The sequence below is a fragment of the Leuciscus leuciscus genome (assembly GCF_965113295.1).
Source record: "Leuciscus leuciscus genome assembly, chromosome: 21".
NCBI classification, from domain to species: Eukaryota; Metazoa; Chordata; class Actinopteri; order Cypriniformes; family Leuciscidae; genus Leuciscus; species Leuciscus leuciscus.
Window position 1 is genome coordinate 18,746,382 of NC_138745.1, and position 26,515 is coordinate 18,772,896.

Here is a 26,515-nt window from a genome sequence, read left to right on the forward strand (position 1 = left end):
AGAATCCTAAAAAATGTATTACAGTTTCCAGAAAAAAAGAGCACAACTGTTTCTTGAGCATCAAATCAAAACATCAGAATGATTTTCGGAGGATCATTTGACACAGAAGACTGGAGTGCTGCTGAAAATTCAGATTTTCAATCACACAAATAAATTACACTTTAAAATATTAAAATAGAAAACAGTTCTTTTAAATTGTAAGCTAATACTATTTCACAATATCAGAACAAGAATGAGTTTTATTGCCAAGTTTGCTTACACATACAAATAATTTGTCTAGTGACAGAAGCTTCCAGTGCACAGGCAGAATGACGATGATCAAAATAAAATAAAGAATATATATATATATATGACCCCAGACTTTTGACCATATGTGTACAAATAGGTTGCAGGTTACCAGTTCTCTGGTTGATTTATACATAAAGACATAGTAGTTTGAACTTTTCCACTCCCAGGTACTTTTAGTGTGTGATCTAACTCTGTAATGATGTGATTCAAATTCATTGTGCTGTTCTTTCTCTGTCTCAGGTGTGGACCTTGATGTGTGTCCTAGTAGTAGGGCAGGGCCCAGCTCTCTGTTTATGTTCCTGCATGGTGAGGTCCCCAAAATTTCGGAGGAGAAAAAAACAAAAAGGACCATTGGAATGCCCTGAGTGATGAGGCAGGAGGGCTGCCGCCCGGATTGGAGTGTTTTCTCCCAGTCATCCCTATAAGGCTTTAGTGGAGTGAGGCTACCGATCTGAGTGCAGCCCAGGCTCCTTGTTTGGGATGTGGGAGGGTGCGGTGAGCAGGGATGGGAACTACATAAGTACACCACAAGCCAGTGAGTAGCACACCATCACCAAGTGGCTAAATCCCCTCCCCCGGCCCAGCACTGTCAGGGTAAGTGTCATTTACCTCACCTCACACTCGCATCCTCGCTCTCTCGATCTCCTTCTCCATTTCTCTACCCGATTTTGTACTTTGCAAGACTCAGATAATGTTTTATGAAGCTTTAAGTGCTTTAACTTGAAATTTGCTGTCTATATAATTGTATAGAGAAATGGTTTCTGCACAGGTGTAAGCTGCTTTCAAGATGTGTTGGTTAGTTTGGTTGGTGTTTTGTGAGAAAAGATTAATCTTCATTATTGTGTAATGTTTTTACACTGATGATAAATCAAGTGTTTCTAGAGATTAGCCTTCTGAAAGTATAGATACATTTTCCTCTTGCAGAACGATTTCACCTACACTCAAATTATATTTTCTAAAAGCATTTATGTTTTAGAACTATTACATATCTACATGTCTGAGGCGGCATCTTTAGTGTCTGTAATGTGATTTCATGATGATGCTAAATGTTAAAGGCTCTGATGGCGCGTGTGTGTTGTTAAATTAAGGTGAAGGCTTCGAAAATCTGGACGCTGTGGAAGCTCATTTGATTTGTGAGGTTTATGACTAAATATGGTTCTTCTGGACCACTGACCCATCCCCTCTTTTTCTCACCCACTCTCTTTTTTCATAAAATATTGTAGAGAGGCAGAGGCAAAGGGAGGGAGAGTCCAAAGACAGACATGCTTCTCCATCATTTCCAAATTAGGAAATTTTCCCATAGTGCACTCAGTAAGGGCTGCAGGACGGATGTTTAGAAAGTGTGTGTGTGTGTGTGTGTGTGTGTGTGTGTGTGTGTGTGTGTGTGTGTGTGTGTGTGTGTGTGTGTGTGTGTGTGTGTGTGTGTGTGTGTGTGTGTGTGTGTGTGTGTGTGTGTGTGTGTGTGTGTGTGTGTGTGTGTGTGTGTGTGTGTGTGTGTGTGCATTTTCTCCAAATTATTAATGCATTTTTGTATAATTTCTTGCATTACATCAGAGTTAGAGTTAGCGATACAAAATGTTGCCAAAGCAAAGTTTAAAGCAACATTTTAAACAATTTATGTTCCCTTTATGCTTAACAGGAAAAAACAGGTGAGTATGAATTAGTTTATGAATGAATTTGCCAGGTACACCTTACATTCTTTGTAGTATTCCTCTTCATGGTTCAAAAGGGTGTGGTGAATACTTTGTTGTTTAACACGTATATGGTTATTTCCCATCTAAATGAGCACATACCATTGACTTTTAATGTTTTTATATTAAGCTAATTATAATAAATATATAAACTAACCCTACATCTTAAAGCATTTTTTTTGTTCATATTTTTTTTCTTTTTATTTCATTTATGAATCATTTTTCCAATTGGGAGCCCAAAATGGGATTTAAAACTGTTTAAAAGTATGTATATAACATTAATGATGACACTTTCTTGCAGTGATTGTCTCCTGTTGGAGTAAGGAAGGAAATCTGAGCTGAAAATGTGTGACGACGAAGAAAGTACTGCCCTTGTGTGCGACAATGGATCAGGACTGTGTAAGGCAGGCTTCGCCGGGGATGACGCTCCCAGAGCGGTGTTCCCCTCCATAGTGGGTCGTCCCAGACACCAGGTGAGCGTCCCTCAACACAACACTAGGGGCCGATAAGTACTGCAGCCTACATCAATGGGTACATTTGACACAACAACAACATAAAATGCAATGATTGAGCTTGTATTTGAGGTTAGCAAAGTGCACTTGCAATCCAAGTATATTTCAATTATAATGTACATTTTGCTTACATAACCTTTCAAAAGTTTCTGTTATGCCCTGCGCCTTTTACTTATTTTTCTTGATCTGATTCCAAATGTTTTAGGGAAAGTTGGACTACATCCCAGAGTATCTGCATTCAAGTATAGAAGAGATTAAGATAGAATTAACTAGAACTCATTCTTACTTTTGGGGGCTGTTCATTGTGTACGACTTGTGTACGTGCCTTGACCGGTTTTACTTTTTCCTCAGGGTGTGATGGTGGGAATGGGGCAGAAAGATAGCTACGTTGGTGATGAGGCTCAAAGCAAAAGGGGAATCCTGACCCTAAAGTACCCTATTGAGCACGGCATCATCACAAACTGGGACGACATGGAAAAAGTAAGCAGATCCTATCAAACAAGCCAAAAGATAACAAACCAAAACAAGATGAGTGCAAATAAGGAAGACGTCTAAACAGTCTACTAAAAATATCTCTCCTTCAGCAAACATGGCTTATCATAAGGCTTGAATTTATGTGCTGCAATCTTTCCATAATTCTGTTGTACATTTCAATATAATGGCACTCAAGGTCTGAGATTTCATCAGAAACACCTGCATCACCAGTCTTGTTTCAACACATACATTCTCGAGACCTACATCCATCAAAAGCACTTTTCCGAAAAACTCAAACTATTCCTGCTTATGACTCACACTTTCACGCAACTTGGTGTCATCATCAAACACATGCATACAACAGATGCTAATCTATCTCGGGCCTTCTCAATCTGTTGTTTAAACTGTGAGAAACAGCTTTCACATTCCACACTTGTGCTCAAAGTGATTCATATGCCCTTCTATCATCCTTAATTTGATCCACATCAACATTTGATGTGATAGCGGTTTGTTCGTTAATGTCTGTTGTTTATGTTTAACAGATCTGGCATCACTCTTTCTACAACGAACTCCGTGTGGCTCCAGAGGAGCATCCCACTCTGCTGACAGAAGCCCCCCTCAATCCCAAAGCCAACAGGGAGAAGATGACCCAGGTTAGAGCTTAATTGAATTAGAAAACTGATTGTGTAAGATCTGTGGATATACAAGTTTATAAAACGGACAAGCATTTGCTCTGACGTCTCCATTAAGCCCTTAGGGTATTGAGATGTTTATCAGATATACCTTCATTAGTTTCACCAGACAAACAGTGATTTCACTCAACACCCGCAGCATTTAGTGTGTAGTATTTCAAAGCAAGAGGCCTTGTGTCTGTGACAAAACAAGTGCACATACAAATAAACTGTTGAGTTGTTTAGTTGTGACACGAGTTTGTAAGTAAAATAAAAAAAACATTAGCTCTACATACACACTGTCAAACCTCAAACATGAATGTTTAAGCTGCTGTGTGTGTGCTTTATATGTAGGCATAAAAATTATAATTTAGTGCTATGACTGTCAGTAGTAGAAAAAAAATCCCACAATGGTTTTAAATGAATGTTTGAGGTATGCCTATGTGTAATTTATGTTGTAGGCTATAACATAATATTAAAGTCAAGTTACGCTAACCACAGACCTTATTTCATTTTAAATAAAAAATTGCTATTCTAAAAACCCTTAGGAAATTCCCAAACTACTCAAAAATGCTAATTCCAGTTCCATCCATCTCTCAGTTTGGTTCCAAGTATATTATAATGTCCGTTTTGCTTACATAACCTTTCAAAAGTTTCGGGTCGGTAAGATTTTTTATGGTTTTTGAAAGAAAAGTCTCTAAAATGCTCACCAAGGCTGTTTTATATGATAAAAAAACAACAACAAAAAACAGTGAAATGAATATTATGTGAATATTATTACAGTTTAAAATAACTGTTTTCTATAAAAGTAAATGAATTCCTGTTAGTGCAAAGCTGAATTTTCAGTATCATTACACCAGTCTTCAGTGTCACATGATCCTTCATAAATCATTCTAATATGCTGATTTAGGGCTTAAGAAACATTTCTTATTATTACTAATTTTGAAAACAGATGATTTTTTTTATTATTATACAGTTCAAAAGAACAACAGTTTTTTATTACATTATACATGCCTTATACATTATACTTTCTTTTTTGATCAATTTAATGTGTTCTTGCATTGTTTTGTTTCTTGTTATTATTGATTTTTTTTTCCGTTGTAAAATAAATAAATAAATAATAAAATAATAAAAACGGACCCTGCTAAGGAATTAGCATAGAGCAGTTAGTTATGTGTTTCAGACTTATCAATTGCAACTTATCAGGTTTTCACTATTCATTTAAAGGATTGACTCATAAGAGTGAGTTTTTTAGGGAATTTTTTGATTTACTAAAAACAACCAGCTAATCAGATAATACTGATCAGGTTGTATGTTTCTTCAGCCAGAGATGACAGTTCTATAGAAATATGCATTGATGCAGCTTACACAGAATGACTTATCTTAAAATCAATCTTGATGATTGATTTTAAGAATCGATCTGTTGGGATTGTCAAAAAGAAGATTTGGGTAATAAGAAAATTTTTTCAGTAAATCTGAAAGCACTTGGTTGATTGTTGGTTCTCACTTTGCAGATCATGTTCGAGACCTTCAATGTTCCAGCCATGTATGTAGCTATCCAAGCGGTGCTGTCCCTCTATGCTTCAGGGCGTACAACAGGTCAGTTCACCTGTCAAACAGGTCACAGCACGTATTTGACTTAAAATGCTGCGAGTGTGCATTACCAAATGCTTTCTTTTTCTTGACCAGGCATTGTCCTTGACTCTGGTGATGGTGTCACCCATAATGTGCCCATTTACGAGGGCTACGCTCTTCCACATGCCATTATGCGTTTGGATTTGGCCGGCCGTGATCTTACTGACTACCTCATGAAGATCCTAACTGAAAGAGGCTACTCATTCGTCACAACTGGTGGGTCTGGACATATACAGTACCAGTATAATGATATGAAAAATCATAATATATACTGTCATGGAACTCTTGATGGCACAGGCTGATAGGTCTTTAACTCAATCTGCTTGCAATCACATCATTCTCTATAGGGCACAGCTGATTAGTTCTTGCTGTATCAGTAGCCAATGAGCTTGCTGCTCAACCTTCAAATACTGGTCAGCGTTTTCTGTAGAATTTACAGTGCACTTTCAGAAACCCTCCACCTTCCCCAGCTCCACCTGTATAGATCTGCTACGGGTACATGAATGCTATATTGTACAGCAGCAGCATGTCTTACTTGCTCACAGCAGCAGCAGCAGCAGCAGCAGCATAGCAGATCTATTCTCTCAATACCAAACATATCAACATGGTCATACCCATTTATATAGCGCTTTTTACAATACAGATTGTTTCAAAGTAGCTTTACAGTGATAACAGGAAAATAATGCAACAAAGTTTGTTTCTACTGTACAGCAGATAATAGTGTTATAGTCCAGCTTCAGTTCAGTGATGGATAATTTTTGTTGTAAAAAAGTTATTAATTTAGTTAATTTATATATATTGCCGCTCTGAAAAACAGTGATGTCATCGTCCAGCTCAGATCAGTTCTCATATAATGATGTCAATACAGGCAGATCAGTGATATTGTTGAATATTAAATGTCCCCAACTAAGCAAGCCAAAAGCCAAGGCAACAATGGCAAGGAACCAAATCTCCATCAGGTGACAGAATGGAGAGGAAAAAAAAACATTATCATGCCAATCACACCAAAAGTTGTCATGACAGGAATATATATACTGGAGAATGTACAGTATATAAATATATAAAATAATAAAATATCCAAGAAACAATTTCCAGTGGCATAAGAAAAATTTACTTAAATTATAAAAATAAAATAAAAAATGTTCCACTGATTTGCATCTCTGTCATCGGCCTTCTATAGCTGAAAGAGAAATTGTCCGTGACATCAAGGAGAAGTTGTGCTATGTCGCGCTGGACTTTGAGAATGAGATGGCCACCGCAGCCTCTTCCTCCTCCCTGGAGAAGAGCTATGAGCTTCCCGATGGACAGGTCATCACTATTGGCAATGAGAGGTTCCGCTGCCCTGAGACGCTCTTCCAGCCATCCTTCATCGGTGAGGTTTTCTTCCCATCTCTTTTCAAACGATGAATTCAGAGCACTTTGATACACGGGCTTAAATGCATTGATTTGCGCTTTGTGTTAGGAATGGAATCGGCTGGCATTCATGAAACCACTTACAACAGCATCATGAAATGCGACATTGACATCCGTAAGGACCTGTACGCTAACAACGTGCTGTCCGGTGGTACCACCATGTACCCTGGTATAGCAGACAGAATGCAGAAGGAGATCACTGCTTTGGCCCCCAGCACCATGAAGATCAAGGTCTCAGGCTGATTAGGAATATCTGATTAAAATCTTTTTTTTTCTTCTAATTAATCAGTTTCTCTTTGAGCCAGGGTTATCGTAAAACTAAAGCTGAAATAAAAAGTTATGTTATGCAAAATGTTACTTTAAAATAAACGTTAAAGAAAAATATCTAAAAACTTTTTTTTCAGAAAATACTGACACTGATTCTACCCTGTATGTACACAGATCATCGCCCCACCTGAGCGCAAGTATTCAGTATGGATTGGCGGCTCCATCCTGGCCTCTCTCTCCACCTTCCAGCAGATGTGGATAAGCAAGCAGGAGTACGACGAGGCCGGACCATCCATCGTTCATCGCAAGTGCTTCTAAACGCCACCTTCAACCCCTTCCTGGTCCCCTAATTCTGCTATTGCTTCATAGCCTGTAAACTGTGAACGTACTTCCCTGTTTTGTCTTTGCACTGCCCACATCTGTTTGAATGTTTTGAATTAATTATGTTAAGTCATGACGATATAGTGTTGTTTTCAATGGGTTCAAAAGCTTGAATGTGCTGCCAATATGAAGGATTTGGGAGATTCTTTGGGGTGACGAGACTCCAGAGATGAGGAGAGGGCATGGAGGAACAGGGCTCATTCTCCCTTTTGTGTTAAAACGCTACGAGGTAACACAACTGCATGTCAGCTTTCAGGCAGTCTGTATGGACATCATATCTCCATGAAGGAATAAAGCTCTGCAATAATAAACTGTATTTCACCTCTTTTGTTTCTGCACCAAAAAAACAACTCGAGCTTAATGTTTGCACAAATAAAAATGAAAAACCTTATCTAAATTATATTCGTAAAATGAATCATTTTAATAAATGGAAATATTTCTCTACATTGTCATTCACTGTAAATGATTTATAATTACTGTACGCACAGGACTCCTACAGTCATGTAGAACCTGAAACCTTTAAGACGGTTGGTTTCAAGCCTGAAAAACCCACGGAAATCTTTTTTTCTACTTCATCTCTGAGACAGAGACAACACAATTATTTGTTATATTTAACAAATAATCCATTATTAATCCATTAATAATCCAGAACCAGGTGTACAGGACACAAAGACGGTTTACGACGCAAAATAATTTCTAAAGAGGTTTGACTCAGTTAATTCTTGTTGAAAATGACAAATAAACCCTTTTAATCCTATATATAACCACTTGAGAAATAAACATATCCAATTATCCCATCTCATGATTTTCCTTTTATAGGGTTTGGCCCATGTTTTAATTCAAACTCTTTTGGATTAATGTTTCAAATTGCATACCATGGTTAATTAAAATCAAATGTGTAGCATGTTTGGTATCTATGAACTCCATTTTTTTATCCCTATTTGTTCATTTATATTACATTTTGCTAACTCTGTGACACATTAGTATTATAAGAATCTTGAAGGTTCTTCTCCTAAACACCCAATCAAATTACAAACGCAAATGGCCTGCTAGACTTAATTTGTTTTAATTGAATTAGCAATGTTAAAAGTAAACGGTTTGACCAGGAAAACAAAAGATCAAAAATCAAAAGCACATTAGGTTCAAGAGAAAGGATATGTTGAAGCATGTGTGAGCAATCTTTTACCGGTGGTGATGAATCTAGGCAAATAATTGCTCCACATTTCATCATACTACATGCATCACTTTGCTTGGGAAAATGATGATGATGACGTGCTTCATTTCAGTCTAAATCTTTTACAGATTAAAAAAAGTCATGTAATTTCATAGCAGAGATTTCCCCCCCCCATTTTATTAACAAATGAGGAGCGGAAAGTAAGGGTGCATGTACAGACACATAAGGCTCCTTGTATTGTCCTGAACACAAAGCCACTGGCACACAGCCACACACTGGAGAAACAATCTAATGCCACACTGTACCAGAAATACATGATATACTTTCAGCACTGCATGGATAAGATAATAACTTGTCATCATACATGAAATTTCATCATCCGCTAATGACAATAAAAAAATTATTCTCAAACCATAAAAGTAGTGGAGACAAAAATCAGGCCGTTAAAATGAGGGAATGGTACCCTGAGATTAGTGCAGTCAAGGCCCTTAGGTATTTGCTTATTCTGTAATGGGAGCTTTGGTGTGAGCTAAGAGATCCCAATCTTTTTTGTTTATGCTTTTCACATCACTTGTAATCAGATCCACACTGTGAAAAAAACTGAACTTGGAAAATAAAACAGTCAGCTCACTGGCCAACTTGATGTTGTGTCACTGGGCTGAAGTTGGAAAATACTTATTTTTCTTTTCTTTTTTGCCTGAAATGGTCTCTGAACTGAAAGCTTGAATTGAAGTATGTGTTGCATTATTATAAGGTAGATTTACTGCCTTACAAAGCATAATTATTAATCATTCAATCACTAAAAATGATACAATATGTAAGGCCAAAAAATGACTCTCGTAGCAATTCATTATCTTTTTGTACTAGAAAATTCAGTTAGTTTTAAAAAGAAATATCACTTATTCCGTGTATATTGTGTTACAGTGAGAACTGCAAGTGATACCAATGGATATCAAAGGCAAATCACACACGAGCGCACACACAACATCCTTTTAAAAATTCCTGAAAACAATTCACATTGTAGCAGCCTCATAGTATGCCTTGATAAATGACGCCACCTTGAGGACAAAGAACCAAAACAGCAGTCAGATCATATTACATAGTACAATCTGACCACAATATTTTTCAAAACAACTGGCCACAAACAAAAAGCGCATGATGATCTAAAAAAAACACAAAACACCATTGGAACATCTCAGTAGCTTCACTAAACCTGCTCACAGCAAACTGTGCAGCTGAGGGATTCTGTTTCACAGTACCTTTTTGTAAAATAAATAAATACAAAAAAGCCTTCAAGTAAAGAAAGATATAAATAGATATTTTCAATGGTTTGCTGATAGTGAAGTATTTCCCCTCTTCATCTGTCACCTGAGATCCAGAACTGTCGTTTTCGAGTCTTTCACCACAATGTGCTTGCAAATCTGCAAATAGAAAAGGCCATTTTTCACTTCTCTAATGGCGTTTCACTTTTGATGTCAACACTCACACCAGAAGGTATAACAGTACAGATGCTGATTTTCATATTCACAGTTGAAATAAATGGTTCTTACAGTGAACAGAGGGGGGTCTTTAGAGTGGGGGTGAAAACCTTTCAATCTGCATCCGGCCACTTCTCCCATTCCAGCACTGGTCAGTCGGAACACTCCCGTGCTGAAGCAGAAAAATTACAATCTAAATTATGTGTGTGTGAGAATGTGTGCATGTATGTATGCATGCATGTATGGACTCCAATAAAATAAGCTCATTAATTATTCACATTTATTAAAATAATATCAAAATTAATATTTAAATAAATGAGACAGACAGATAGACAGAAAGATAGATAGATAGATAGTTGATGTACCTCTTAAGGGAAGCATTTATTTCCATCAAGAGGTGCATAACTTTTTATTTCCAACATGGTTGCTTAAGAAATGAAAAGCTATAGTATACACTCCATTAATTCGTGTTTGAAAAACGGTTAACAAACATATACTGTAACATGCTAGAAACATCATAATCACTGCAATAATGATCCTATCATAGACTCTTAAGCATATGCCTATTTGTATCCAAACTAGGGATGTCAACGATTAATCGACGATCGATTAATTGTCGATAATACATTTAATCGATACAACTTATCGATCATCGATTAAGCAGGTCTTCATGCGCGTGCGTGCTGCTCAACCGCGAAACATGTAAAGCGAGCACGCCGGAGTTATGTTTGGGACCATTTTACACCTTCATCATGACTATAAGTTTGCGTGTGCATTCGCAGCCTTTTGTTTTGTGCAAATGTAAGTTGTAATACTGTTTATTTTCTGTAGGCCTATCTATATCTGATTGATCTCATATTGGATGCATTTGGTTAAGATCAGCTTCAGCGCGCACAGCTCAAACGGCAGTGCACGACTAATAATGACTATTGGGACTGTAATATCACATAACATTATAAAGAGAACAATATTGTAATAAAACATTGTGAATTATTTGGGTTTAGTTGCCGTATCACGTTGCTCCAGGAAGACCGCGTCCACAACATGAGTAGTTCTGAATGAATGGCACACAACTTAGTTCAAGTTCACTTGTGCATGAATTGCGTCATTTTGTGCAGATATAATTTGTAATATTATGTTTATTTTGAATATATCTGATTAATCTCATATAGGACGCGTTTCTTTTAGATAAATAACGTGCTAGCAAAGTGCTCCAGTTTAACGGTAGCAGATTCATTCAGCGCGTGCAGTTGTTCCAGGAAGAGCGCGTCCACAACAGTCACACATTCTAAGCGCATATGAGGCGGCGTTGGTGACACGTTGTATTAGTAGTTATATTTGATTATTAAATAATTAATTTAATTATCAATCACATCGAAACATTTTACAATCCTACTAGCCCTTTATTTATATTTAAAACCATTCTAATTGATTTGGTGAGGAACATATAGCGTTTTGAGCAGCATTTGCAGACCCTGTCATAGCCACTGCAGTAGACGCATATCACAGTATTAAGGCTAACGATTAATCGATTAATTGATTGTTAATTTAAACGACGATCGATCATGGGAATTTATGAAAATTGACATCCCTAATCCAAACAGCAATTTTTTTTGGCTGGGCAGTATAAAATGTACATATATTATAATTTAAATATTAATTTATTTTAAACCCCCCAAAAAAAAATACAAAAAAAATATTTATATATATACATACATACATATACATACATACATATATATATATATACACCGGTATATATATATATATATATATATATATATATATATATATATATATATATATATATATATATATATATATATACATACATAATTATTAGTATTATGAAAAAAAAATTCTCATAATATTTTGTAGTATGCATATGTATATCTATCCATCCATCCATCTCATTTCTTCATTATATTGCAGCAATCTGGATATTAAAAATGTTACTGCATCCAATGTTACTGCAGAAGACAAAAGATAAAATATATTTGCATGGTGTAGTTCAATCATTGTCAAACGGGAGACATTCATTGAATTTATTTGCCTTGAATAAATGTTGGTCTTTAACGACAAGAGTACTGAAATGATTCATGGAGGTTTAAATGTATCACTTTTCAAACAATCAAAAATCTATTGTTAAAAAACACATTAATTGGCATTGATTTGCAGTAGAGCTTTATAGGCTGTGGATGGAAAAAGCCTTGAGGTTGTGTGAACAATGCAGGGTGTGGGAGTTTTGTGAGTGTTATACTCACTCATTATGTTTAGGTGCGCAAACAATGGCGATGGCCTCAGGTAGCATGAGCTGATAAGAACTGTGTGTGTGTAGATCCACGCTGGAGAGGAAGGCCGTCTGTGTCGGGTGTGTCTGGGAGTTAAACATGCAAATATTCATATTAACACCATTTAATATTATTCTCCTTATTCTCATGCAGCCATATATTAATTCACCATGCAAAATGAACAGCAGGTGACTTGGAGACTATGGGCCAGATTTACTAAACAGGGCAAATTAGCGTGAAACTGCAATCCCATAAAAGCAGAGATGGAAGTGCAAAGTTCTGCGGGTGATCTACTGATAATGCGCAAATTAAAGGTACACAATGTAACTTTTGTACTTAAAATTAACGATTTAAATAATGAGTCAATACATCAATCCTTCCAAAACGTGTTTTTATCTTATCCTGATTCACTATGGTAAGCCTACAAGTGTTTATATTTAAGACCAGGCTGGATGATTTTCTCTGGGAATTGCATACATCTATCACTCGCCCGTGTGTGCCTCGCCATATCCGTAAATAGAGAAAAGTTGCTCCGTCTAAATCTCAAACCTCCAGGGAATCACCAGTTAAAAAAAAGAAAAAAAATGAAAGTCTGTTAGAAAAAAGAGATTTGTAATTCGCCCTCATTCCCATAGTACCCAATTTAAACGTCTTGCGGCTTAAAATGCACTTGGCTTCATTGCCGTCACTGTTGCCACCTATCTCCGAAACCAGTCATTTTCGAGCCATTGAGAGTTAAATCTGCACTTCCCATTTTGCTCGAATTTGCCCGCTCTCTTCTCCCAAGCGACTCACCCTCTCCGACTCTCTGGTGAAGCGCGCACTGTGACGTACGTAAAAAAAGACGCAAACATCAAGGTGCAAACTTCGTACTACCAAAGACAGCCTAAAAAGCATTTAGCTCTATAATGTTTTATTAGAAATGACCAGGCCCATACAAAATCTGCAGATTTCCCCCCCCCCCATTTTCATGAATTAAATCTGTAGAATTGGATTAAACAAACATACAAAACAAAAAAAAGTTTTAGAGTAAATAGATAAATGGAGATTATTCTCTTATATAATAAAATCGCCCAAAATATATTACGTGTGAATGATGGCTACTCAAATTCTGTGGAAATTCTTGTGGCACTTTCTGCAGGCTCAGATTCTGTGTGGGTCTGACAGCAAGATTTTCACCTGCATGACAATAAGTGAGAGCCAAAAAAAGAGACACTCACATGGATCCAGCCCAGGGTCAGGAGGTTATGATGGTCCTGGAAACTGAACAGCTCTTCCACGTTCTCCATGTCACAGTAGTCAGGACCGGCGGACTGCTTGGGGACGATCACATGGGTCAGCACAAACTCATTGTGTGTCTGCGGGACAACAAAACACAGATTTCAGTTTGTCTATTAACACACTGCATATCAGGCTGACACAGCATCCCACAATTATACTATGTGTCCTCTGACAAGTCAAGTCAAGTCACCTTTATTTATATAGAGCTTTTTACAATACAGATTGAATCAAAGCAGCTTCACAGTGATAACATGAAAATAATACAACAAAGTTTGTTTCTAGAAGAAAATTGCATCATCGTCCACCTTAAGTAAGGCAGATCAATAATATTGTTGAATATTAAATGTCCCCAACTAAGCAAGCAAAAAGCCAAGGTGACAGTGGCAAGGAACCAAAACTCCATCAGGTGACAGAATGGAGAAAAAAACTTTGGGAGAACCCAGGCTCAGTCGGGGGCCAGTTCTCCTCTGGCCAATGAGCGAACAGTGTAGGATTATGATCCAGGCAGCATTACAAGTCAGAAGTCAGATTGGATCAGAACATTCAGAATATTATACAGTTCCATCTGGTAGGAAGTCGGAGTCATCACGCCGGTATGGAGACGAGTTTATTGAGGATACAAGTTAACAAGTTGAATGAGGTGAGAAATTCATTCTCTATGGGACCTGAGCAGCAGGTTCACATAGAATGTTTCTGGATTGACAGAGAGGTGAAAAACAAGTGATAAGAGTGTAAAAAGAGGATAAACTTGAGACAAATTAGTGTCGAAGCCAGTCACTGTAGTATATACAGTAGATGGATTGCAGGTGGTTGGCAGATAAGAAACTGAAACACTGTAAAGCCCATGAATAGTGAGACTATTGCATGTGTAGTGAAAGTTCCTGTATGAGAAAGTCCAAATCCGCACCTAGTATCTACAAAGATTGTGCAACACCTAAGCTCCCACAGTTAATGAGAAAGACTGTATATAAAGAATGTTCACAATTGACTATTAACAGTCATCAAATCATATTCACGCTCACTTCCAGGGAAGGATCATAATGATTCTGGAAATTCAGCTTAAATGCAGCCTTAGTCACTGATGGAACAAAAGAATCTCACACCTACAGAGAGGAGGTTTGCATCAGCTGAGGCCTTACCAGTTTTCCACAGAGAACGCCACATGTCTCAATTCCTCTCGCCGTGTTGCTGTCAGCCAGCAAAAGGAACCTGTAAGTCAGGTCTCGTGGGATTAAAACCCGCCTCAGGCCTTCCACACGCTGACCTAGAAACACACAGGAACAAACTCAGTATAGTACTGCTAATAACACAAGTGTTTGATCATGTTCAGTGAGACAGCCAAAATAAAATTTGTATCATCCTGAAGGGGTTTATTTTGCATTAATGACTGTCTGATTGTACATTATCATGTTTGTTAATGAATGAATACACTGTTTAAAATTTTGGGGTCAGTAAGTTTTCTTATTTTTAATAGTTTTACTACGCAAGGATGGATACAACGGATCAAAAGTGTCAGAAAAAGATATACAAAAGATTTATATTTCAAAATTAATGCTGTTCTTTTTAACTTTCTACATATACATTTAACTATTATGTATACATTTAAAAAGGTTGTGGTCTTGGAGATCATAGTTTCCCCCAAAATATTAAGCACCGAATCAGCATATTAGAGCAAGTTTTGAAGGATCATGTGACATGGAAGAGTGAAGTATGGCTTGGCTTCTGAAAATTATTTTTTGCCATCATAAGAATAAATGAAGGCAGCTTTTATTTACATTAAGTGCAAATAGCAATAGTTTCTATTTAAACTATGTAAAAATAGCATTCTTTTCTTAGTGATATGCTATTTACACTAAATGAAAATAGAGATAGAGAGCAGTATTTTCTTTGGAACAAGTGTAAATAGTAGTTAGATACTATTTGTACCTCAGTATTTTAATACATTATAAAACAGTATGCAATAATAACATATTGAGTGTAGCCGCCCTAAATGATTATATTTATTAAATAAATGCCACCTTATTAGGACAATAAAAGCCCTCCCTACACCTACCCGATAAACACTTTATCATTAAATAACCGTTAGGCACTTAATTCCAATTGTCACATATTTTCTTCATATTTATTGAAAATAAATGCCTTTCCAATCTGATATGTGATGGGAAAAGGGAGAAGAACAAGTTCGGAAAAAGGCGGATTCGAACTCTGGTTTCGAACTCACGTCAAAATGATCATGCTGACCACAAACAGTAGTGTAAATAAATGAACATTAATTATTTGATTATATGAGAACATAAACAGAGCAGTGGTCAAATATGCAGTTTAACAGACAATCCATTTAAAAAAAAAATAAAAAAAATAAAAAAAACACACAACTGACTAAAGAGAGCAGTGTAATAAATCACAAAATGAATAAGCAAATAGGAGCTAAATGAGGGCACTCACTCTGTACAGCTGCTAAGGTGGCTGCTGGTTTGGGGATGGGGGCCGCTGGTTTGTTACGATTGGGGTCAAGGCGTACATGGTTTCTCGGGGTCTGGGATAAGCAGGACCCGTCGGTTTGTTCAGGCACTTTGGGGACAGCCTCATCCCTGCGACTGGCCATCTCCTGTCTACGCAGCTGGTCCTCAAAGAAGCGAAACTGTTCGGACTCGATTTGCATCTTCCTGAGCTGTGCCACACGTTGCCGTTCCTCCTCCATCAAAGACATCTTCTGCAGCCGTTCACCACACGTGTCGACAGCCATGGCTTGAGTCTGCACAAATAGTCACAAACACGTTATGACTGGTATTCACGATAACAAAGTGAATCTGAAATTTTATTAACAGGCGTTTAATCAGCAGTGATAAAATTGCTCAGTCTAATGTACCTGACTCTTCAGATATTCACTGTGTTCTTTGCTGTATTTCTCATGGAGAAGTCTCTTCAATTGGTCCTTTCGTGGAAAAGCAACCTCCTGTAATTTCTGAACATAATGAACAGATAATGGAATAAACATTAGGGGTTGTGTTACAGACAGCGAGTACCAGATCAATATGTGCCAGCTTAAGCTTTCAGGGACATAATGATTTTTCTAAAGCTGGGACTAGAGACACAAACTACTCATCTTTTTTTGTATTTAAGGACCATCACGAAACATTAAGATCATTAGGTTAAAGTCCCCATGAAATGTGTGTGGTTATTAGTCACTGTCTGCTACAATTGAAGCTATTTATATGCTAGTGGACAAAACTCTTTTGCAGATATTTAGCTAAATTTAGACAATTTTTCTCCAAACCAAAACATTGATGTTGCACTAAATATTTTGGTTCAATAAAGATCTCAATAACCTTCAATAAAAGCCTTTTTAGCAATACCACTTGCAACAGACAAGCAATAGTAAGTAGCTTATCATGGTTAAGGGTTTGGACGTACACATCAGGGTATTCATGGGTTTCATCCGGTCCCTTTCCACAGGTGTATAAAATCAAGCACCTAGATTATGAATGCAGACTGCATTGTGCTTGATTAATACACCTGTGGAAAGGGACCGGATGAAATCCATGAATTGAAACAAGTTCCTAGATATGTCCCATCTTTTAACGTCCCTTTTCAATAGGAAGACAACTGTTCGTCAAGCCATTTCATGGAGTATTTAAATATCCTAGTGAACTGATAAATGAACATAAGAGGTCCATCAGGCACAAAACGACAGAGAAAAAATGCATTTAAACATCTATAAAATACTTAATCAGAAATTAGTCTTTTAAACAATGTTTGAAACATCAGGTGACAAGGAACAGCCATTTGACTTAAGTCATTTTCATGTGAACATGTTGAAATGAAAGCAGAACATGTACAGAAGGCAAACCCACCATGTGAGCAGCTGGGAGCCTGACAAGGCCAAGGTAATTGAGCATGATGCTAATCAGATTTACAGTGGGCTGAGCGCCACAGGGCTCCATCAGTTCCTGTGAGTAACATGCCAAGGGCTTACCTTCATTATCACTTGCTTCTCAGGGACGTTGCACTGCTGATAGTCCCTGTGACTGGGGAGTTTCTCAACAAATAAACTGCACAGGAGTGAAATAGGAAAATAGAGCTGAGGATTGATGGCCGTGAATTACACAATGCATATTATGGCTGAAGATATGAGGAAAAATTAAATTAAAGACAAAAAAACAAAAGACAAAAAACAAAACAAAAAGGCTGTGACCCTACATCAGACAATCGATTTGGAAAATTAATTGATGGAAATTAAATCAAATAAATGAATTAAATAAAAACATACGTTATGAACTTATTGTAGAGGACAAAGGCATTCTCCAGACTGCCCTCCTCTAGATAAACAGCTGCCATACGCTCCATCTCCACACCAGAGCGAAAGTAGCGCCTCGGGGCGATGTCTTCATTTATTTCAATGTTATAGCCCATTTTACTGAGGGCCCGTACACGCTCCACTGCCGGCAGAGTGACGTCAGTGTGATCCGGCTCGGCCGCTAACTTCTTCTGCAAACGGAGAGGACAACAAAAACCATAACAACACAGAGCAGTGGTATACCACAAGTCTTGAGGAACCCTCTGCGAACCATGAGACCATGGTGACGTAATGGACAAGCGTTTTTTTTTAGTTTTTTTTATCAGCAACGAAATACTATTGCTGATGGAGACATATAGTGATGTTTTTTTGGACAATTTAGCCCTCTAATTTCAATACTTTTTAGGATTATTTTGTGTCCTGCTCATCTTTTTAGATTCTCCACTTTGTAGCTCTGTCAAGTAAAATTGCTCTAGATAGACAAACTGAACCCGCATCTGTCCCAGTACGCCAGCGACACAGGGAATTTGGTCCCATAGACATCACAGGCCTCCGACACACACAACATAAGCTCTGTTCATCACACAGCTAGTGCGAACCGGAACACAAGGCAGCACCCACGCGGAGTTCGCTTCCAACTCCCAAACTAATGACTAAACAGAGCCTCTGTTTTAGGGTCACTGGAAAGAGTGGGCGTCTAATCAACATGCAGCAGGACACCAATGGACACCAATATGGGACTGCCAAGCTGTTAGACTTGCTGGATATGACAGCTTGCTTGACTTTTGAACAGTATGCAGTACGCACACAAAAATCTGCGAATGCTGGTGGACAGCCAAATTAAAAGTCTCTGGGGATTCTGGGTGGCCAGAATAAGACGACTATTTTGATCACGCATTCACGAAGAGGGGAAGCGAAGTGTGAAGGGGGCTACATCCGTTCTTCCCTCTCGCCCACTCCAGGATGGAGGGATCTGAATGACGGAGCAGCTGCAATGGGAATACTAATAGGAGTGAGTCAGAGGAAGCCATTCTGTCCCTGCGACCCACCTCCGAGTGATATCAGCTGTCCCCCACCACCCTCCTCCTCCCTCAACGCCACTCACCAGTGTGCTGAAACTGAAGCCCTGGTCCATGGTGAGTTTACGACGTTGCTTTGCAGGCTTCGATCCTCCCTATGCATCCATCTGTCATCTCCCAAGATGATTCCAAGCTGAGGAGCAAGAAACATCATATCTGGCATCACAGCAGTGCTATTAAGAGGCCACTGGGTCGATACCGCCTGAGTCTTTTTGTTTTCAGTTACTCAACACTGGATTTGGCTACAATTCCATGCCTTAGAATTCCTAGTTTATTCTTCCTAATCTATTAACACGGTTACCGTGCCCTGTGCATTTCCATGGGGATTATCGAATATAATTCAGCGTCTTGGTCCAAATAACACGGTTATTCGTTCCAGAATCTGTGCTACAGTTGCTATGACAGCTTGTTACCATGCAGCAAAATATGGTGACTCATGGATATCTTCAGCTGTAAAAAAAAAAAAAAAAATCCTTGGTGTGCTTTTTCACTTAGCACGAAAGATAGGTAGATTGGACAGATTCTCTCTCCAATACACTTTGAAAGCTGGGAGTGCAGTCACAGTGCCATGCTTTTGCAAATTAACAAATGGAAAAGGTATCACCACCACAGAAGAAAATATTGATGCACTGTTGCACAGATGCACTGTTCAAATTAGAGTGCAGGAGATGTGACAGATTTAACACTGAGCAATCTCTCTTAATCAGGGCCTTGTATAATGTACATTTGCATTTGATTAGCTAGATCATACGAATATAATAAAGGTGTTTAATATTCAACATTTTTGTAAACTTATTAAAGAGCAATTTCACATTTGCTCATCAAATAAAGCAAATGATTCAGGATTCCATAATGAATCAGCAATTGTCTGGATTCTCATGTCTTTAACAATACTAGGGATTTTAAAGGGATTGTTCACCTAAAAACATAAAACACCTAAAAAAATCATCACTTACTCATCCTCAAGTTGTTGCAAACCTGTATGAGTTTCTTTCTTCTGTAAAACACAAAATAAGATATTTTGAAGAATGTTGGCAATCAAACAGTTGACGGAAGCTATTGACTTCCATAGTAGGAAAAAAAATACTATGGAAGTCAATGGCTGCCGTCAACAATCTGGTTCCCAATTGTTTTTTAAATATCTTCTTTTGTGTTCAACAGAAGACAGAAACTAATACAGGTTTGGAACAACTTGAGGATGAGTAAATTATGACAACATTTTCATTTTTGGGTGAACTATCCCTTTGAGATAAGATTTAGGATTTTAAGAATAAAAAAACAAATGCCAAAAATACCAAAAGATGTCTAAAAAAATAATGGTAAGTGCTATGGACTGACATAAATAGCCCTTCAAAATGCTAATTTATTATAGTGTTCTGTGGAAGTCTAAATAGAGATTCTAAGGTTAAAACACAAGCATGTTCAAGGAGGGATGAGCAGTTCTTCAACATATTTTAAGAGCCAAGTAAATTAAAACCACATGTCTACATCTGCAAACATGTTTGTATTAGGTATTAAAATACAATTACTATGCGTCTCACATCAACACACACAATATTTGACTATTAACATAACTATTTGTGTTCTAGGTTTGTCTAGATATCAGTTGACCTGACCTGTATATGAATAAATTAGGCTGTTATATTGTTTATTTGTTATTAGATACACCATTTACACAGTGAGAACTGTATGTAAACGTAATATTACACTAACGTAACTTTATTTTATAACTTTATTACTTTCTAGTATCATCTAAATCACGACTTGCCTGTAACTTCTGCTTTTCTCCATCACTAAAAAGTTATGACACAAATGCATTTTTATATGATCAACATCTAATGTGTTCAAACCTGGAGCTCCTCCAAGACAAAATCCATAATGTTAAGATGACAAAACAATCGAACAGCATTATATATAATCAAGCATATCAAATATACAAATGACATTGATTTTGTCAGTGATATTTTTCCCACCTGACAAGATTGCAGTTGCAATTTAAATTAATTTAAACACAAAACAGTAATAATCACATAGGTCTAATTTAGTAGCACCAAAAAATAAATGTATAACTACATACAATAAAATCCTCACCTGCGGATGAATGGCTGTTGTGATCCCATGCTCCACATTCCTATAATCGTCACATGTGGCACATGCTAGAATCCAGCGCGAAAACAGGCAACTCGCGTAAATAAAAGAGCAGGTTTTTATTATTGTCTAAAACTCTCGGCCTTTTGCCTTTGTGCCTCATGAAAGCTTTGTTCTTTTTGGCATATACGCGCAGGACTAAAATGGCTGATTGCTGTCTTTCTGAGCGAATAACCCTTCGATGTCAGATGGTTTGCCCGGAGCTCTGTGTGTGTGTGTGTGTGTGTGTGAGAGAGAGAGAGAGAGAGTTCAAATGCCGCTGAAGCAGCTGTGCTGTGAATGGCTGTGTTTCAAAACCTCACGAGCCGCCCATCTAGACATCATCCGGATTCTCTATGATTCTCTATTCTCAGATACTTCTGATGCTCATTGTCCAAAACGATATCTAGTTCACTTTGAGAAGCAACCATTGTGACAGCTGGGGGGTGGGGATGACTGGACGAATGTATAATCGATGCATATCACGACATTTACAAGCTGACAGATACCATTAGACATTATTAACTTTATTCAAGCATATGGCGCGATTATGGAGTCCACGATCATTCATTTACATTCTAAAGAGAGTGTAGCCTAATGATGGGACACGCTCTTCTTGGATGGTTTACGTATTTTGTCAAATGTTACGCTACCAAAAAAAAAGAAAAGAAAAAAAAAAGACATGGGTTGTTTGTATTTTTGTCCACCAGATGGGGCACAACTCCTCCAAATCGCCAAATTGCATCTGCGCAGGAGGTCTACTGATAGATGCATTAAACAAAGTAGGCTCAATCTCCTTTTAAATAATAAGCTATAGGCCTACCTCTATCAAAGCCCGTTTCTGCAGCAGTTGAGTAAAAAAATACGATTATGTAAACCATAAAAAAACGTGTCATGACAATTAGCCTATTATATGAGCTTGTTTTTTTTGTAAAGTTTCTTATAAAGATGGGCAGATGCGGGTTTCTTTGAGATTTTATTTAGGATTATCTATCTATCTATCTATCTATCTATCTATCTATCTATCTATCTATCTATCTATCTATCTATCTATCTATCTATCTATCTATCTATCTATCTATCTATCTATCTATCTATCTATCTATCTATCTATCTATCTATTATGTGTGAATCATAAAGAAACAGATCTCATGTAGCCTAGTAACATCAGCCTGTGAATTCTAAAGGGATAGCCTATGTCAGAATGAAATAAGTTCTTTGACAAAACAGTGTCTTTTGCCCTCCAACCTCAAGAGAACATATGCTAATATTATATCATAGTAGGCCTAATATTACATTTTTATTTAGATTTTTTTTTTTTTGTGATAGTTGAATATATAAGTTAACTTTCTCATAAATTTACCAAAGGTAAAGGGATCTGAATAAAATGTTATCCTAAAATGTATAATCAGATTCCTTTGATAAATTGTGGTTTGCCAAGAAATTGGAAACTAGGCTATGAATGCATTATGAGTATAGGCTAAAAACTGAGAATTTGTAAACTGCATTTTACAGTTTTTCTCAATTGCTCAAAATCCTAAGTTCAACTCTCCAAAGAATTTTTGTCAATGAACAAATCATTGCCATCAGAATGACAAGTCCTTGTGTCATTGTTCAAGATAGTCAAAAGGCTTAGTCATATTGTCAATATAACAGACTCTGTCCGTATTTTCAGATGAAAACTATGGCTTCAATTTTGATGAAAACGATTGAAAATGCAAAAGACTACACTTGCATGGCATATATACATTTTAACAGTACAAATTTACACATTACTCTATTGATTGCAAGAGACTACAGGATTCAGTCACACATTTAGCCTACTGTATAATGTAAAATGCAAGTGGACTATATAGTCTACTAATATAACAGAGTATAGCCTACAGTATTACAGTATAGTGAACATTGTCTGATTACCTGTTCTAAACATCTGAATGACTGAGGACACGGTTGTTCTCCCAACATTCAACTGTACCTTTCGACCCGCCTCATAAGGTCATGATTGAGAACATTATTTCCCTTATTTCATCAGAAACATGTCTACAATCTTGGCCTTTTCTCCCTCATTTTGCCTCTGTGCCTTTCACCACAAATTTTTACTCTTCTTCCCGGATGTTGGCCCTGTTTTTTTTCCTTGTTCTTCCATTGGCAGACTTTGTAACACTGTGTTGTGCTCTCTTTAAATGCTTGCCAAACGAAGCTTCAAGAGATGCACATCTGAGCTCTTTTAGTGAACTGGTGTGTCATTGGTTGATCTGCTTTACATTTCCCTTCATTAGTGAAATTCTAAATTCTCCTCTGCAATTCATCAATTCAGGACACATTTACAATTTCTTTTAGAAAACATACTTGACGCATATGACGCATTTGAAACGTCTTTTTAACCATTTTGCATTTAGCCTAATGACTGCAAGGAACTAGATGTTTTGAGGGGTATCCTATTTAACACTGAACCAGTATAATATATTTTGATCAACATGACATAAGCAATCGATAATATTGGAAACAACAGACAATTGTAGGCCACATAATTAATTGCATGGATGTATTAAAGCATTTGCAATTTGTTCAAAATAACGAGAATTTGTTTTTATGATGTGCACAGGTGACTAATGATGTGGAGGATGAACAAGAATTTCAGATGTGATCTGAGAAATGCACCAAAACGACCGAGAAAACTAGTTTTTTTGAGTGAAATGACAAGGCCATTTATTTATTTTCTTTGCTTACATTTAAACCAGGAAACCGTTTTATTATATAACCGTTTCATTACAAAACTGTCCAGTCAGTCAGTCTGTCAGTCTATTCTGGATGTTGCTGAGAGGAAATGTGTATCAACAAGAACGGAATGAATCCACCGCTACACCTCCATACCTGAACGACACGGATTGCGTATGCCGGTATGCGTCATCGTTAGCTAAATGACCACACCCTTATCTGGACTTGAAGCGCTGTTTAACACAGTTTAAGTTCCCACAGGTTTTCTACAAGTTAGCAAAGGACTGTTAGTTTTATAACCTCCGAGTCCTGATTAAGGATTTACAAGTTCGTTTCCCTTTAGTGACAGAGGAAACCAAATGGGGATCTTGTACTCAGAGGTGAGTAACGTGGGCTATTTTGCCGGCTCTTTTTGAAACATGTCTTGATCTTCATGTCTTTAGAAATGAAATGGCTTGGCTCATGCAACTGATGATTATGATAATTGACTGGCCGTGTTATGCTAAATTAAGGCGATTTAATATCTAACAACTTAATGAGTTTCGTTCTTCATACCTCAATTCCGTGTCACTGTCAACGTAATGTTTTTCTACTGATTAAAAATGTAATTATACTTATCTTTTCTTAATTTTTTAAGAGGTGTCCATGTTGAAATCAATGGCAACTTCTGTTGGCATTTTCATTAGTGTTGCATTAACATCTACATCTCCTTTACACCACAAAATACATAAAATACAGTAATTTAGGCCTACTTAAGCATGAAAAGGAAAATACAATACTGCTCTTGGAACTTTATATTCAGTGTTTATGTAAATAAAAACGTAGCATTTGCTATTTAATCTGTCATTTTGTGTTTGGAAAGGGTGTGTTTATGTGTTAAGAAGTTATTTGTCACCAGACCTGTTTTGCTCTTCACCATTATCTGATATCAAGTCATGGTTCTAACTAACTTCACATGCACATGTGATTATTCTTTAGTCACCTTATACATTTATTAAAGTACTAGATATGAGATTATTAGTATTTTCATGTACATTTTCGTAATAATTTTGTGCTGCTTCCTTTCCACAGCCCATGTGTCAGGCAGCTTATGATGATGACGTCCACAAGTTGCATGAACTAATCTCGGCTGATGCCAGAAATGTGAATGTTCAAGATAAAGGAACGGGAGACACGCCGATTATAGCCGCCTGTAGACGGGGAAACCTCAGGAGTGTCAAATACCTTCTAGACTACAATGCAAATGTGTCCATTAGGAATAAGGTATTGCATTAGTCAGAAGACAAGAAAATAGTTCTGTTTTCGACTATCATAATGCTACCGCTGTTTGTTATGAAGGAGTCCCGTGTGCACTTGATTCACTTTAATAATTTTCTCAGACTCGCCCTGTGGTACATTTTATTGATGATTGTTTGTGTGGTCAGCTTGCTTGTTTTGCTTAAAAATATGTGTGTTCCTTCTTTAGAAAGAAAGGACCTGTTTGCACTATGCTACGAGGAGAACATTCTCCTTCTTGGATTACCTGATGATTGCCATTTTGATGCCTATCTTGTTAATTGGTTATCTAATAATGGTAAGTTATTCCTCAGTCATAGTATTTCTAGAAGAGACTAATTACTGTCTGAAAAGAGGAGAATTGCTGTAGTAGCTAAAATTGTGATCAAAAATTAATCTTAGCATGCAGAGTGAGATCAAGAATGTCCTTGAGATTCATGTATGGGGTTAGGAAATATTTTGTGGAGTTTTATGGTGTTCTAGCCCATCACATATGCGATCTGACTTTAAATGTGACTGACCTAAATGTGTGTCATTATACTATATTAAAGCATTACACCTGTTCTCTCTCAAAAGGAAGAGAAGCAAAGAAAAAATGTGAAATTGATGGAGTTTCTTTTGGCCACTAAGGTGGATGTTAATGCTGTAGACTATGTAAGTATAAAAATTTTCATTTGACTTTTTCAGGCCAGTGTTCATTGAGAAATCGGTCAATTTTTGTAGACATAATCCTGCCAAAAAGGATGTTCATTGTATAATCTGTGTATCTTTGCATCTTTTTAGAAGGGGAACACTGGACTTCATTATGCGTGCGAAAGAAAAAGTCAAAGGATCGTTCCATTGTTATTGCATAAAAATGCAGATGTTTCTATACAGAACAAAGTAAGTTAATTAGTTTTGGCAGTTATTTCAGCATGAACTGTCTAAGAGGATTTAGCAATCATTTTGTCTTGATATTACAGTAACTTGTACATACTGTATACACATTGTTGTATGACTCTATTAATAGTTTGGCATTTTGTTTCTGTCTCCCTCACAGAAAAGTGAAACTCCTCTAGATATTGCAAAGAGACTACAATTCTACAAAATTGTTACAATGTTAATGAAATCAAATTAGTATTAATGGAGGACATAAGAGAGCAGAGACTTGTTTCATGTGCAGAAGCAGTGCGGTCCTTTACAATTCACCAGCTGAGTTTAGATTGGGTTTTCTCAGGTGAACGATGTTGCCATACTAATTCCTATTTAAGTATATTTGATTTACTGTTTTGTAAAGTAATGAGTAAAAGTTTCTTATAGATTGTATATTGATAATTTAATGTATTGTATATTCAGGTTGTTTTAAAGTGTGTTAAAGTTTGTTTTTATCACTGTAAGGTATCGTGGATTTAGTTTGTGCCACGTTGTTGGTTAAAAATAAAAATAAAACCTCTCACTAAATAAAGTTATTTTCTGTATACGTC

At 37.1% G+C, this 26,515-nt stretch overlaps 3 protein-coding genes across 4 annotated transcripts; 2 read left to right on the plus strand and 1 right to left on the minus strand.

The window, feature by feature from the left end:
- The first annotated feature begins 730 nt into the window (after positions 1 to 730).
- On the plus strand, positions 731 to 7,643 carry acta2 (actin alpha 2, smooth muscle). The gene is made up of 9 exons (XM_082152842.1): positions 731 to 882; positions 2,281 to 2,452; positions 2,843 to 2,971; positions 3,508 to 3,618; positions 5,151 to 5,235; positions 5,326 to 5,487; positions 6,452 to 6,643; positions 6,734 to 6,915; positions 7,126 to 7,643. The coding sequence occupies exons 2-9, from the start codon at positions 2,324 to 2,326 to the stop codon at positions 7,267 to 7,269; spliced, it is 1,134 nt and encodes a 377-aa protein (XP_082008968.1). The 5' UTR covers positions 731 to 882; positions 2,281 to 2,323; the 3' UTR covers positions 7,270 to 7,643.
- Positions 7,644 to 8,653: 1,010 nt separating this feature from the next.
- stambpl1 (STAM binding protein-like 1) lies at positions 8,654 to 21,488 on the minus strand. 2 transcript variants are annotated; one of them, XM_082152827.1, is made up of 11 exons: positions 21,024 to 21,295; positions 18,959 to 19,065; positions 17,827 to 18,044; positions 17,533 to 17,608; positions 16,426 to 16,521; positions 16,002 to 16,311; positions 14,696 to 14,820; positions 13,496 to 13,633; positions 12,249 to 12,361; positions 10,057 to 10,156; positions 8,654 to 9,927 (listed from the first exon to the last, which is right to left on the minus strand). In XM_082152827.1, the coding sequence occupies exons 2-11, from the start codon at positions 18,986 to 18,988 to the stop codon at positions 9,871 to 9,873; spliced, it is 1,263 nt and encodes a 420-aa protein (XP_082008953.1). In that variant the 5' UTR covers positions 18,989 to 19,065; positions 21,024 to 21,295; the 3' UTR covers positions 8,654 to 9,870. The 2 variants fall into 2 exon arrangements, with proteins under 2 accessions (XP_082008953.1, XP_082008954.1); XM_082152828.1 differs by lacking the exons at positions 8,654 to 9,927; positions 10,057 to 10,156; positions 12,249 to 12,361 and adding an exon at positions 12,370 to 13,098 and having other exon boundaries at positions 21,024 to 21,488.
- A 2,416-nt stretch (positions 21,489 to 23,904) lies between these two features.
- ankrd22 (ankyrin repeat domain 22) lies at positions 23,905 to 26,514 on the plus strand. Its single transcript, XM_082152882.1, has 6 exons — positions 23,905 to 24,157; positions 24,849 to 25,040; positions 25,243 to 25,350; positions 25,629 to 25,706; positions 25,836 to 25,934; positions 26,092 to 26,514. The coding sequence occupies exons 1-6, from the start codon at positions 24,137 to 24,139 to the stop codon at positions 26,167 to 26,169; spliced, it is 576 nt and encodes a 191-aa protein (XP_082009008.1). The 5' UTR covers positions 23,905 to 24,136; the 3' UTR covers positions 26,170 to 26,514.
- The last annotated feature ends 1 nt before the right edge of the window (position 26,515 follows it).

What these genes read in the sequence shown, in the direction of transcription:
- acta2 (XM_082152842.1), top strand. Translation starts at nt 2,324, where the DNA reads ATGTGTGACGACGAAGAAAGTACTGCCCTTGTGTGCGACAATGGATCA. An exon ending in ACAGGGAGAAGATGACCCAG is followed by an intron (nt 3,619 to 5,150) that starts GTTAGAGCTTAA and finishes CTCACTTTGCAG; the next exon opens with ATCATGTTCGAGACCTTCAA. An exon ending in CTACTCATTCGTCACAACTG is followed by an intron (nt 5,488 to 6,451) that starts GTGGGTCTGGAC and finishes GGCCTTCTATAG; the next exon opens with CTGAAAGAGAAATTGTCCGT.
- stambpl1 (XM_082152827.1), bottom strand. Translation starts at nt 18,988, where the DNA reads ATGGACCAGGGCTTCAGTTTCAGCACACTG. An exon ending in GTGAATATCTGAAGAGTCAG is followed by an intron (nt 16,312 to 16,425) that starts GTACATTAGACT and finishes CTATTTGTGCAG; the next exon opens with ACTCAAGCCATGGCTGTCGA. An exon ending in TGCGCACCTAAACATAATGA is followed by an intron (nt 10,157 to 12,248) that starts GTGAGTATAACA and finishes TTTCTGCTTCAG; the next exon opens with CACGGGAGTGTTCCGACTGA.
- ankrd22 (XM_082152882.1), top strand. Translation starts at nt 24,137, where the DNA reads ATGGGGATCTTGTACTCAGAG. An exon ending in ATGTTAATGCTGTAGACTAT is followed by an intron (nt 25,707 to 25,835) that starts GTAAGTATAAAA and finishes GCATCTTTTTAG; the next exon opens with AAGGGGAACACTGGACTTCA. An exon ending in ATGTTTCTATACAGAACAAA is followed by an intron (nt 25,935 to 26,091) that starts GTAAGTTAATTA and finishes TCTCCCTCACAG; the next exon opens with AAAAGTGAAACTCCTCTAGA.